This window comes from Paralichthys olivaceus, chromosome 8, assembly GCF_024713975.1.
Source record: "Paralichthys olivaceus isolate ysfri-2021 chromosome 8, ASM2471397v2, whole genome shotgun sequence".
Taxonomy (NCBI): Eukaryota; Metazoa; Chordata; class Actinopteri; order Pleuronectiformes; family Paralichthyidae; genus Paralichthys; species Paralichthys olivaceus.
Genome location: NC_091100.1, coordinates 15152169 through 15166367, shown reverse-complemented (window position 1 = coordinate 15166367; position 14199 = coordinate 15152169). Strand labels below are relative to the sequence as shown.

Below are 14199 nucleotides of genomic sequence, written 5' to 3'. Positions count from 1 at the left end.
AGTTAAATAAACAGACGAGGAAACAGGATGCAATTAAAATAATTGTTGACACAAAACAGAGTTAGAAGTTGATATTTAACAGAGGTTAGAAATGTTCAGTATATCTTGGGGACAGAGTCAGTGTGAATATGTCTGTAATTTCACATCATGTGATGTTTTGGTTCAGTGGAGGCTTTTTTTTAAAAAGTGAAATTCTTCATCTGTTTTGGGAGAAACAGTCGTTATCAGGGAGGTGTGTTTATTTTTTCATGGTCGTCGTCCGTGAATTACATTCTTGTCACTGGTTTGCTCCGACATCAGATGGATATGAGGCGGATCACTCCTCGCTGAGGAAGTATCAACAGGGAATGAATCTGTCCTGTCCACGATCGTTTGTGAATCCTGGAGAACAAGAGATGTCAGAGATGAAACGTCCCCGTGCTTATACACTAACATGCCTCCAGCAGCTGTCTGTGTACACTCAGCGTAGACAGACAAATATCTGTGCTCTCATTTACCACCATCCAGTCTGTAATTGTTTAAAAGAAAATCATTTTATCGTCACTCTTTGAGATTTTTTTATGAATGTAATATGATGTCACACTACCTCCTAACAGAATTGCTGGAGTAAAAGTACATTTCTTCAAGTAAAACTCAGATTCTTGTACTTTACGTATCATCAGAGTGATCGATCATATCTTGCTGACCTGAGCCTCAAGCAGCAGGATTATTTATAGTTTTTAAGATTATTTCATTGAAACTAGGCCTCAATGGATTAAATAGTCCAGTCATAGAACATCTGAGAAATAAACATATATTGTGCATCAGTAAAATAAATGTTGAGCTCTTTATCCCGATATCATGAAAAATCAAATAATGTCATATAGGCTCAATCAGTCACTAGAGACTTTCCAAACGATAAAAGCCCACTGCCCAAAACATACTTTAAAACAAGAAGAAAAGAAACCGCACATCTACCACTGCTTCTCAGGTCCACAGCTATTCACCTGAGGAAAAGTAGATCGGATTAGCTGTTGATGAGAAATGCCAAATTCAGTAAAAAGATAAAGATTCCTCCATTTAAAATAAGATTAAATTACAAAACAATACAGGAAATAATTTTAAAAAACAATTCCACCTTAAAAACTACGATAAATATGCTTAATAATACTGTAACATATATGGGAATGTATCTGCATTGAATACTTTCATATACTGTATTAAACAGTATGATGACAGTGATACTCTCTAGTTACCACAGGAATATTTACATGACTGTGTATTTGCTTTTATATCTTGACAGGTGGTGGTACTCATTAGTTCTGTCATTTATCGATTCACATAAATGTTATTTCGAACAGCTGACACTTACCTGTGTACCGACTTGTTGGACAGCAGTGTCTGCAAAAAATGATCCAACAAAAAACAACTGACTCAAACATGGTGATTTTCTTGAGTTGTCGTTATGGCATTTTTTTGTGTGTTACACGATCACAGTTGCACATCAGAAGTTGACACACTGGATCTCTGAAATGGATCCATGTGGGGTTTTCATGCTCGACAAACATTCCCGGTGTGTGTGTCACGTTTCTTCCTGCCGGCCCGAGCCCCAAACTGAGAGAGCAGCTGTCTGCAGGACAGAGGACAGATCACATCCAGTGTGTGTGTGCATCATCTAATTAACTGAACCACGCGGTATCAGGAGTGTGTTGTTCCAGATCACTTGCGGCACAGTTTGAGGAAACATTGTCAGAAATAAGTTCGACATATTCAACTTAAAACTTTATTCCGCTCACTTCAACTCTCTACAACCCCAAACACAGTGAAGGCAGGGGACACCTCATATTTTTTTTCCTTTTCTCTTGTGGGTTGGGAAGTTAATCTGATTACTTTTTGGTTAAAAAGTGAACTCTTCTCGTGTAGACTCCCCTTGGTGTTTGTTTAAAAGAAGGAGACAGAGGAGTTGTGTCGATTCGGTCCTGTTTGGGTGAGCGCAGGAGGTGACGGCTGAAATCTCCTGAGAGTTCTGGAACGATAACAGACTCTTTGTCACAGTCTGTGACCTCCACTGACCCTAAAATAGACAGGAAATTTCTATTTGGTGGAACTGTCGATGATGGTGACAGTCATCTGTCACTGGGGGTGGTTAGATATTCAGCATATTCCCTGCTATTGTCGGAAAGCTCTTCATTTCCAAAGCTCTTTTTTTCCTTATCTGTGTCTTTATCATCGGGGGAGTGCAGCAGCAGCAGCTAGAACAAACCCAGCGTGTGGATTTGGAGTGAAAGTGGCAGAGATCAGTTGCTCAAGTGTCTCTTTAGAGCAAATCGAGGCTGTGACCGACATTGCTCAATTACCAGGCTTATCGTGAGTATGTCGGGCTTAACCTCAACCTCCCGCTCCGTTGGTTGAATTTTCCCTCTAATTAGCCGAGGGAAAGCCGCCTCTGCGCCGCTACACGAGGCTGAGGTCAGTCGATAGGAGCTGGGAAACACTCGGAGAAACTAATTAAAACACACATGCAGACCCTGAGCTGAGACCCCCGCGTTTCCGAGGACGTGCGGGAAAAAGCGAGGGCCAATAAACAAATCATATTCCTGTCAAATTCTGCAGCTGGAGATTAGAATTTTCAAAGAGACGCAAAACTCAAATACAGGTTTCTTTGGGGTAATTTCACACAGTTGGGGTCCAAATTACAGGGGTGTTGAAAGGCTGCGGGTAAGCTCGGCTTCATCCCTCTAATTCAATTACACTTGTTTTAAAGGTATCACTTCACACTTGTTTTTACTGCTCACCTGGGGGCAGTTAACAGGCGACTCACTAATCCGGCCTGAAGCAGCTCACTTCATCTAAAACAGGCCAAACTGATTAGGGTGGAAACTGAAGTCTGTCTGCACATTAATTATCAAAATTAAAAATCAGCACACGATAGCTCAGACAGCTTTTCATATTGTGCTGGGATAACAATATTCCCCTCCTCTTTTTGCTTATATTTGTAGTTATTAGAATTCTTGTGTCAGTTATTGGTCTCGTATTAAAAAAATAAGTTAATATTGAATTAATCAAGCTCAACTTTCATGTCTGTGCTGAGGAGCAGAAACCCTGAATCCTGCTAGTTGTAAAGACCATGTGTGTGTAAATGCGTGTGTGTATGTGTGCATTTGTGCTAATGTGTGTGTGTGTATATGTGTGTGCACAGCATACTATTACCTCCACCAAGGACAAACTGATTTCACCCCGGTCGGTTTGTTTGTTTGTTTGAAACTTTGTCAACAGAATTACACAGAATCACTTTCTTTAACAATGCAAGATGACATTTCGACATTTGAACCCATTTCCCAGGGAATAATTCATGGATCTTGTTGAAAAGAATATATACATATTCAGGCGACTGATATCTATGAGGGTGTGGAATTTAGTGCAGCTTAATTGAACGGGCTTTGTGGAGGTACGTGCTCTACTGTTATCCTAATGGTTCTCTTGTAAAGAGATGGCAGGTAACTGAGCGCAGTGTTTCCTCAGGTGTGTCAGTAACTGTTTCCCTATCTTCACTTTTAGACGTGACAAATGAAGTGATCAGGATTTTTTCTTAAATGCAATGAAAAAAAGGAAATTCATTTGTACCACATGTTTAGTTCTCAGTCGTTTCGGATGTGATGGGCTAGTTTTAACTAAATCTCCTCTAGGATTGATCTCAGCGGTGTCTTGTGACAGACGTGTCCCCTGTCACTGTGACCCAGTTAAATTTTGCCTCATGATCCATGAGTTTTAATTGTATACTGAGCGGTAACAGAGATAATGTGGTCCTGCATGAATAAGGAGTTATTATCATCAGGCTGAGTCATTTTGAGCTGGATGTTAAAACTTGTTCTGAATCTGTAAAAAAAAAAATATTTGTGAGGTTTTCTCTGAATCTGAAAAATGACATGCTGAATTTGTTGAAACAAATAGCAAAGACTCATAATTACGTTTAACTTAATTATTAGTGTGGTAGACAATAGCGAAAGGAAAGTGGTAACTCCACGTGTATGCATGACACTGTGACAAGCAGGTGTTTTACAGCACTGCAGTAAAGCTGATAATCACGTATCACTTCACAAATCTGTTGTTTTTAATCAAATGTGCCTTAATGAGAACGGAGCGGCGGTGAAATCAATTTTAAAACACAAACCCTGCCAACAATAACAGTTTCCTGTGATTCCCACGCTGCCGACAGAGTGACGGGTACTGTGTGAACGAGCTGACATCAGCCAGGTTAGATAAAGTGTTTCTCACTCGTCTCCATTATCTGAGATAATAACCTTCAAACACAATGTGGCCTCCTGCTCCACACCTTCACATCCAGGTCGTCTTCTGTCTCTACAATAACCAACTTGCCTCCCGGTAACAACAGCATTATTCTCACCGGAGACGCGTGAGTCTGGTGGGCTAGAATTCCCCGTCTTCATTTTTAGGTGGGTGTGAAACTATCTTTGCTGTGTAACAGAGACATGGCTGCAGGTCTGAGGCCATACACTGATCCACCACCAGCTTTAATCCTCCATTATAGTGATCCCTGTTACCTGCAGGCAAAGCTCACAGAGAGCTTTCACCGGTCGAGGCCCACAGCTGGGATGACAGAGCCGGCTCCGGTTTTTCTGACACACTGACACAGATTGTTTAAGAGTCGTCTGAATTCACAATCTCTCCTGCAAAAAATCACAACCTACATGTGAAATAACGTTTTCTGCACATTTGACTTAACGTCGTCTTATATATATCAACAGTTCTTCGCAGGGACACACTCTCAGGTTGTGGCTATCAGTGGGGCCTTGGGGGGTGGGGGGTGGTGGGGTTTCCAGTGAAGCAAATTATCTGCTTTGTTGTCTAAAAGACTAAAAACATGAGTCATGCAAAGGTAACAGAAACTATCTTTGCCAACTGGCTCTGCTTTCCAAAAGGAAGCTTTGCTTTTGGCAAAACCTCTGGTTACATGTGACATTCAGGGAAAAGTTGAGTCGAGCACTGGTGTGAATGTTGACTGAAGGTCAACTTCATGGTTTTGTTTTTGAATGGAAGAGGATGAATAACAGTTTTGAACATGAACATATTCAGGAAATTTTCCTGTTGGCTAACGACAAAAGCTGTGGACGTTTGTTATTGTTGTTGTTTTCATTGTGGTCTCTAGATAAAGACCACAATGAAAACATCGGATCTGTGTCACTTTAAAGTGAAAAAGAAATCGGTTAGGTCCATAGGACACAGCAGAGATGGGCATTTGAACCAAATCCACAGAAAAATGTCTTATTTTCTCAAAATATCTAATAAATATCATCTTTTGGTCTCATGGTTTTTAGCGCAAGAGCAAATCAGGGTCTTAGGACCAACAGTCGCTAATTAAACCCCTGCTGCTCTGCAGGAAAGAGAAACAGCCGGGAAACCAAGTCTCTGCTGATAAGGCAAAGATATTCAAGTGTGTGTGTGTGTGTGTGTGTGTGTGTGTGTGTGTGTGTGTGTGTGTGTGTGTGTGTGTGTGTGTGTGTGTGTGTGTGTGCGCGTGTCCTTATACTGTATGTGTATTTTAGAGAAGATATTGTAATTAGGTCCTTGGAGTGGAGAGAAAGAGTCTCAGGGGTCCCAAAACAGACACACACCCAGAAAACACACACACACACACACACACTGAAGCTCAAACACTAAATGCACACAAGCGCACACACCAGTGAGAGGCCAGGTTCAGGGATGCTTAGGGGAAAGTAGAAGCTGCCCCTATGATGGGCAGATGATGAAAGACTCTGAAGAGGAGGTGCAGAAAACATGGACAGATGAACCAGGGAGCCCCAGTTGGACCCAGATAACCCCCATTTCCATACGTGCATCCACACACACATACAGTATGCTCCTACACACACACACACACACACACACACACACACAGACACACAGCCACAAACTGTATTAGAAGTGTTGCTGTTAATAATGCATGAGTGTGTCTGTGGTGGTGGAGGACCGGTGTCTCGGACGGCGAGCTTTAATGAAGTTGAACGTGTCTGCCTCACTCCGCTGCGAGAGAGTCATGAATAAACATCAGCTGGCTAATTAAACTCAGCTCTGGCAACTGTACTCATCAGTAAACAAGCGGCAGCGATCGAGGGCTCTCGCACACGCTCAGAGGGACTTGTCGGAAAGGGAGGAATTGGTAATACCAGGCCTTCACTTTCTGTGAGTACAGTATACAGACTCTGGAGAGCAGGAGAGAAAAGTGAAAGGAGCAGAGAAGCATTTGAGTAAAAGACAGAATATGACGATAGGAGAGAGGTGCTGAGAGAAAGGGATGAGAAAAGGCTGCATTGTTTGACCTTATTCTCATTTTGAGACTATTTCAAACTCTGTTGTCTTCCCTTCGTATCTTCTAGTTATCCTTTTAGTCCGTTTTAATCATCACGTATCAACAACCAGATAAGTTTGTTTGTCGATAAACTGCAATGAATTCCGCTTTTGCATACTTTAAATAACGATTTGCATCCTCTTCTGTTTCCTCCGCAGCCTGCAACTGCAACCTTCACGCCCGGAGGTGTCGCTTCAACATGGAGCTGTACAAGCTGTCGGGGAGGAAGAGCGGAGGAGTCTGCCTCAACTGTCGCCACAACACGGCCGGTCGCCACTGCCACTACTGCAAGGAGGGCTACTACAGAGATCTGTCCAAACCCATCTCACACAGGAAGGCCTGCAAAGGTACAGTGCTCTGTCGTTGGTTTTTTTGGCCACCTCCGTCATGTTTTATGATCATGTCAGGTGGCTTTTACAGAGGCAAATAAATCGAGCCTTAACGAGAAAAGTTTTTAAATACGTGTTTTGCAAGAAGCCATATAAAAAAACTATGTTACCCTACATATGGCGTTTAACATTTACCGCTTTTATAAAAAATCATAGGATTATAGAGAAACACACACACAAGACTTGCACTCATTACAAGCCACTACTGACATTATTTAGGTCTGAAACGAAACAGTTTTAGATGAATTACAGGAAGTGTGTGGGGGGGGGGGGCAGCAGCTTTAACATTCCTGAGCCTGTCTCACCGTCGTCTCCCTCTGTCAGCACAGATGAGTTGGTCTGTTGGGATTGGGGAGGTCGCGGCGGTATGGGGCGGCTTTGGGCCGGGCGTTCCCTCATCGACACTCCAGTTATTTGGCTTCATTCGGGCGGGTTAAGGAATGACAGGACAAGCAAAACAAACAGAGCCGAGGTGTGAAGTGATCCCCGGGCAGGTCAGAGACGAAGATCAGTTGGAGGAGGCTGCAGAGGAAAGGAGGAGAGGAGGCATAGTCAGGTTGAGAGAGTGAAAAATGGGAGGGAGGTGAAGAAGAAGGGGAGGAAACAGGAGGGACAAGGGGAACACGCCCCCACGCAGGTGTGCTCTGCGCTCGACATCGCCTGCCATCAGCCCTCACCGCATACTGGTGAGGGTCAAAGAAAGAGGGGAGGAAGAGGAGGAGGAGGTGTAGAGGGGGGAGCGGGGTGATAGAAAAGAGGGTATGTTTTCTCACCTCGTTCTACCGCTGCAGGGAAAAGATAACAGGAGCTGAATCCCTGTGCAAACAAGCCCAGAGACACCTCAGAATGTCGCTCCGCACAAAGACACCACAGACACACACACATGCATGCAAACCTGACTGAGGGTTCACGGGAGCCCACTTCCAAAAGGCAGTGCACGAGAAAATATTAGCTTCCTGTTGACAGTCGGTGCCTGAGTTTTCTCACATCATTCACCAGGTAGTAAATAAAGAAACTGACCAATCAGTCAGTTTGACTGAAGACACGTCTGAGGAGTCACACATCTGCCAAAGGAAAAAAGAGTCGAGATGAGAAGCAAATCTATCAGTTTGTTTTCCCCCTTTCCCTCGCTTCCAAAAGTACATTTTTTCCCCATGATGCCACACCGAGTGCCGCCGTGGTACAAACATTTGTCAGAAGAACCTCACACACGTTGCATCGAGTCTCATTAAATTCCAGACGTCCAGCAACCATTTCCAGCGGGTTTCGTTCTCTGCATGCACACAAATCCACAACACAAAGCCCCCCTGACAATTGCATCCTACTTCTTCGCCCCTGCAGCCCGCTCATGAGTGATACTCCTAAACTGACATTAACACCTTTCCGTGGCTTTGGGCCCATTCTCCTGTCGAGCAGGAATGCAAACAGACATTCATCACGCCGGAGCGTTGTGTATCATTAACCCTTATCCTCTGCTGTGAGTTAATCGTGGAGATTTAACCTCTCTCTCTTTTTTGTTGTTGTTCATCCCTTCTCATGTGTCCGAGACTTGATTCTTTCAGCATCTCATAACTCAGTTTCATGGGGGTTTGTTTCTCACATGGAGAAGTTAGATTCCTCAACGTCTCTGTAGACATCAGCGATATCTGTTTCTGTGCATTTGCAGACAAAGGATACAGATGACAAAATATTAACGCAGAACACAGAAACATGATCCTAAGTAGTTAGATGTGTAAATACAGCAAGTGTGTGCGTCACATTTTGAATTCATGCCTGTTAAATAATGCTTAGACCATGGAGATGATTCAGCATATAAATGATGAATCCAGTATATCTCCGAAGATTACATTTAATGTTTATATTACTTTTTTACCAGTGTTTTTTCTCAGTGTCCTACCAACTAAAATCTTGTCTAAGCTATGAAGAGTTTTTTTTTTTTAACTGATTTTTTTTTTTTTTATATCTCGGCCCACACGACCGTTTTACAAAATATGTCCGTCCAGACGAGGCAATAAATTCTACATCTACGATCCGTTAAAATACCAGAGAAGAACACTGTGCTCCATGTAGTATTGGGCAAGGCACACACCTGTACTTAGATGTTGCAGTGCTAACCAAACTTGAGCTGTTTTCAGACGTGACCACTGGGTAAATTCAGGAGAATTAGCGATATAGTTTCCACAGTCTACCTTTCACACATGCACAACACAGCAGGAGGTTTACTGCACAGACGCGTTCACAGCTACAAATCGTCCACATTATTTAGGCGAGAGGTGGAGCAGCAGAGACAGGAAGTGACATTAACTCACCACAAACTCCATCTGTGTCTTCTATGTCTATGACACCATTTTTTTTCCTTTTAGTTTTTATAATCTTTGTGTCTCGCTCACAGTGAATCCAGTGGGGGATCCCCTGCTGTGTTCACACATCGGATTCTCCTGGATTTCTACGGACTTTAGGCCAGGTGGATAAAGTCCGTAGAAACTGCAGAGCGTCTCACTTAGACAATTGTGTTTACACATGCATCTCCTCGGGAGAAAATACAGTCCAGTCTGAAAGCAGCTTTAGAGAAACCACTATAAAGCTGCCATTGTTGTCTCTGGCCCATGCTTATTACAGTTTTTGAATATCTATACTTTGGAAGGTGTTTGTAAAAAGTGGCTAAACATATTGTTTGTGTGTGGACAAGAACAAACTCAAAGGTTTTCTTAGCATTAGTGTGGATAGGGCGTAAAACAGACAACATTTGGATCAGAAGAGGAGAACAAACCCATTAACGTTTCCCACATTTGAAGCAGAAAACATGAGTTAAAACCTGTTTGTTTAAACATAAACAACCTGTCTGCACCAAGAGGAATCAGTTTCCATAGATATGGAAATCTGCACTCTTTCATTTCATGGTGACTAATTTGATGTTAGGAAATGAGTCATGAAGAAAAAGTCAAAAGCTGTGAAAAATGCACCTGATGTGGCATCTGGAATGAAAGTTACCCTGTGTCATACATCAGCATCTGAATATGTGGGGCTGACTTTATATTTAATGTGTGTGAAAGTCTGTTTTGATAAGTAGTGCTTCTGATTCTGTGCAGGCTGCTCTTCTCATCATTGCTTGTTTCATGCAACATTCAGTCACTTTGGACCATATTCAGGCTTTTTTAGTTTCCAGTTTCATAAATATGAAGTCTTCCTGGTTTACATTGCTCCTGATTTCATTCATTGCTCTTTTGGATGAACAATTTGCCATTTTTTTCAATATGGCATAATTTAGACTTAATAGATTTATTAAATAATCACTAGTGTCATCAATAAAGAAAATAGTGATTAGGTGCAGCTTTAATTATCACTCTGATTAATAAAAACAATGTCAGTGTGTTACGTCAGCTCCACAAACCCTGAATGTATTCTCATAACAATCAGATGACAATAGTATTATTGTTATTTGATAATTACAGCGCCGCAGGCTCATAGCAGTAGTGTAATCATAAACTGAATCATGTCAACCACACCAGAGACTCACTTCTGACTCCCTCACGTTCTCTGCTGCCTCCCAACCAGCTGAAGTGTAAACACGTTTCATCATCATTTCTGAAATTGTCAGCTCACCCAAACGTTTTTGTTCAATTTAATCTTTGAAATTACCCAGAGTGTTCACGCAGCTCCCACCTCTCGCCGGCTGCAGAGCGAACGCCAAGTTCTACCGAGGGATTCAGTTACATCAAAACCCAGCTACAATAAAGGCTTGTGGTAATTACCCCCCCCCCCCAGATGACAATTGATACAAAGCATGGACTGTTTCTTTAGCCAATTAAAACATTTTTGCAAACTATATTTGGAAATTTACAGGTGACGACTTCAAGGATGTGTGTCATCGTATTACATGAACCTAAAGTTACTACACAAACAGCTTTAAGCCAGATTCTCTCTGCTTTATCACATCATAACTCAAGATAATTCAATGAAACCTAAACTATCAGAACCAATGTCTATCTGCTCCCCAGGCGACGTGAGCACTGCAGGGACGGCAATTAAAGAGGTTCGGTTATTTATTGAATTGAAAAGAGAGAGAGGGGCCTTTCGCTGTGCGCTGTCGGAGCGCAGGCAGGTCGAGGAGCACAAGAGTTTGCTTTTATACGTGTAATACAATCCTCCACGAAAGCAGCTCATTTCCATAGGGGCCATTACGAGTGAAAGAGTGCAGCGGCTCATCCACCGCAGAGAAGTCCGGGCCCGGTGGCTGCATTTACAAATGTATAACTTCACCACTCATTGAGTAAAGAGTGTAAACACAGTATATGTCGCAGGCGGCTCGTTTATGTGCTGAACTGTTTGAGTGTGTTTGATGAAGAATAGTGTGAGTTTTACTTGAAGAGGTGGTGAGATTTAGACACAGCACAGTAGGTGGTCTTTCACTACTTCTGACGTGTATCTGAGATAACAAATCCCGCTCTGCACTGATGACCCTGAAAGTTTAATTAACTAAGTGGCATCCCTGTTTGTCACCCTGATTTGAAAAGCAGTGGCAGATTTGGGATTTTCCTTAAATTAGGGGCCAAAAAGGGTCTGCAACTTAAACAGAGGGACTAATTATATGTCCAACATCTTTACATCATAGAATATAATTGAATTAATGAATTGTTCATTGTTACGGCTCATTTTGTTCTTCAAAAAGTTTGGAAAATAAGTGACCAATCTGAAGTGACCAATCAGATTTGAATCCTAAAAAAGACATTTTCAGACATAAACGCCTGAGAAAGTCCAGACTTAACTGTGTTAAAATGTTTTTCCTTTCACATATGAACAACGCAGATTCTCCATTCAGATGTGTTCACAACAGCACAGAAATCTCCAGAGCATTCACGTGAGGGGTGGTGCTGCAAGCAGGATGCGGGACATAACGTACTGTTGTGGGGATCACCGGAATAAAATATTTGTATTCTTTTAGTTTTTTTCAGTTTTGCATCCTTCACATGTTCTAAACGTCAGCAACATGCCAACTCACTTGCAGTAAATCCTCCAGATGATCTCCTGCTGCTTCAATGGAAACTCCGGATAATATGCAGCCTCTCACATTTGCTGAGCTCGGTGCATGAAAAGAAACTAAAGCAAAACTTACGTGACTTTCTCAAGAGCCCATGTTGATGTAAAGGCAACAATAACTACACATGAGATCTTAGTATGATATTGAACGCCGCTCTTGATTAATCCTCCTCATCTAAACTTCATAAAGTCAAGCTTGATTGGCAGTGGCCCTGTGACTGATTGATCGAATTCAAGCCGTCACATTCAAATCTGAACTTTAACCATCGTATAATTGCATTGGCCAGTGGGATGATGAGGAACATATTTTGCATACAGAGGAAAATTAGGCTTTGATTGAGCGACGGTCTGTTTCAATCAGAATAACATGCGAAAAAATCCCTCCCCTCCTCAACCCCAGCATATGTCTCCCATTGACACAGTAGGGTCTTTTTTTTATTGACCACATATAAAATGCTCAGGATTTATATAATATTGTTTTTTATGACTTCACTTTTTAGCTTTGGATTCCTCAGGGCTGCGCCGAATTCAGCGTGTTTTCAATTAGAACACACACACACACACACACTCATGTGTATGTGCTGAGTTGTGCATCAAACATCTTTCGCAAAATAACAAACTCACATCCAACATTTTCAGGCGCTGTCGGTGGCCAAGAACGCAAGTGTTCGGGCCTTTGCAGCCCATTACGCAGATCAATGAAACGTTAAACAACACAACGAGCGAAGACGCACGCCCCCTGTTCGATAAACATGCCTTTTAGCGGAGCTGTTTATGTATAGAGCAACCGCCCTATAATGTTGTCTGTCTCTCTGCTCTGAAAAGACACTCGTGGAGCAGCAGAAACCTAATTATAATAGAAGACAGACTGGAGCGGAGCTTGGCTTCACTCCAGGACCAACTTCTTACTGGGTGGGGGGGTGAATGGAGTGCAGACTTCAAACAACAGCTTTATGGTAAATGATTGGCAGAGTGGCAGAGTTCAAAATTCTCACATTGTGCAATCTCACACTCGAGCCTGACTGTCTGTCTGTGAAAAGGCAGAAAGACATTATTCATTCTTTTTCAAACACTAAGAGATTCTCCGTGTTCTCCCAGTTATACATGATGAATACTTAAGATTCAGATCTAAATTGTTGGGGAAAGACAACAGCCCCCCCTCCTTATATACCCACAATGACACTTGTTATTATAAACTTCTGTCAGTTTTCCTTGCTGGACATGTTGGGACAAAATAGGCCTCTTGCTCCCTTGTCCCCGTATCTCCCTGAACCATCTGGAGTAGCCATGAAGCACAGCACACAGCCACTTAAGCGCTAAGTGGACACACACTTCAACCAGAAACTCTTGTCCCCCCCTTCCCAAGTAAACCATTACTTTAGCCAGCAGGTGGGTCATCTAGTCAGAGAGTCAACCAATCTGTCATCTGACCGGACAGCGAGTCAGTCGCTGAGCCTGCAGGTCGACGAGGAGGAAGATGAGAGGGAGGCTTCCCACCTGTATACCATGTGCCGTGCACCTTGATTTACTGGCAGCCTTCGAGCCTCTGAGCTGTGGTTACGTGCAGATGCTCTTAAAAATAGAACCCGAGCTTTCTGAAGCGCCGAGCAGAAATGCACTTTGCCCTCCTGTGCCTCAAACTCCCCCTGACGTTCTCCGAAAATGTACAGGCCTGCGGACGTGCTGGGCTGGCCTCCACACTGTTTACTGGGCTTCCTGAGACTGCATGTGCGTGTGTGTCTGTGTGTGTGTGTGTGTGTGTGTGTGTGTGTGTGTGTGCGTGTGTGCGTGCTGTTTCTCCCACTGAGCTAGACACAGCTAAGCAATGAAAGCGCTGACAGATTGGTCTGATAAAGGTGATAATAGAAACACACTTTTAAGGAGGCTTTCTGTGTCTGATAAGGAAGGACAAGTAGCAGCATACATTCACACACACACACACACACACTCAGACAGAGATAAGAGCAACAACAGAAGCTGAATCACAGGAAACAGTTCATATAGATAAAAGTGAGAGAGAGTGTGATAGAGTGACCTGCTGAAATGTGCAGCCTCCAAATAAATTCTGGACTTAACCCGGAGGATAGAGTTGTCTTATTGTGCTTGTCCAAATATCTCACGTAACAACAACTACATCGTATCACATTACCAGTTGAAGCGGTCTTTTCCCTGAGGCTTGCTGGACTATGGATCTCACAGACTCACTGATTAACAACCAGAGCAACACTCGGTACACAAACTGTTTGAGTGATCAATGAAATTCACATAAGCTGCTATCAAATGTCCAATTCAGTTTCCAGAACTATTCCCAGAGTAAAATGAAGATGTCAGAGTGAACCCGTCTGAGAATATGACAGGAAAGTGTTCCGAAAATTCATAGGGAGAGTTTCTAACACGCAAAGGACACAAACCTGAAAAACTAAAATA

The 14199-nt window shown here is 42.7% G+C and overlaps 1 protein-coding gene and 1 long non-coding RNA gene across 5 annotated transcripts in view; one reads left to right on the top strand and one right to left on the bottom strand.

The window, feature by feature from the left end:
• The window catches only part of ntn1a (netrin 1a), a 60634-nt gene that overhangs the window by 26175 nt on the left and 20260 nt on the right, over positions 1 to 14199 (top strand). For all 4 annotated transcript variants that reach the window (XM_020083750.2, XM_069530284.1, XM_020083751.2 and 1 more), the window contains exon 3: positions 6505 to 6693. In XM_020083750.2, the coding sequence (XP_019939309.1) occupies positions 6505 to 6693 (189 nt within the window). The remainder of the gene's footprint in view (positions 1 to 6504; positions 6694 to 14199) is intronic.
• Positions 256 to 1463, bottom strand: LOC138411169 (uncharacterized). Its single transcript, XR_011243817.1, has 3 exons — positions 1352 to 1463; positions 958 to 986; positions 256 to 381 (listed from the first exon to the last, which is right to left on the bottom strand). It is a non-coding gene; the product is annotated as an uncharacterized lncRNA (long non-coding RNA).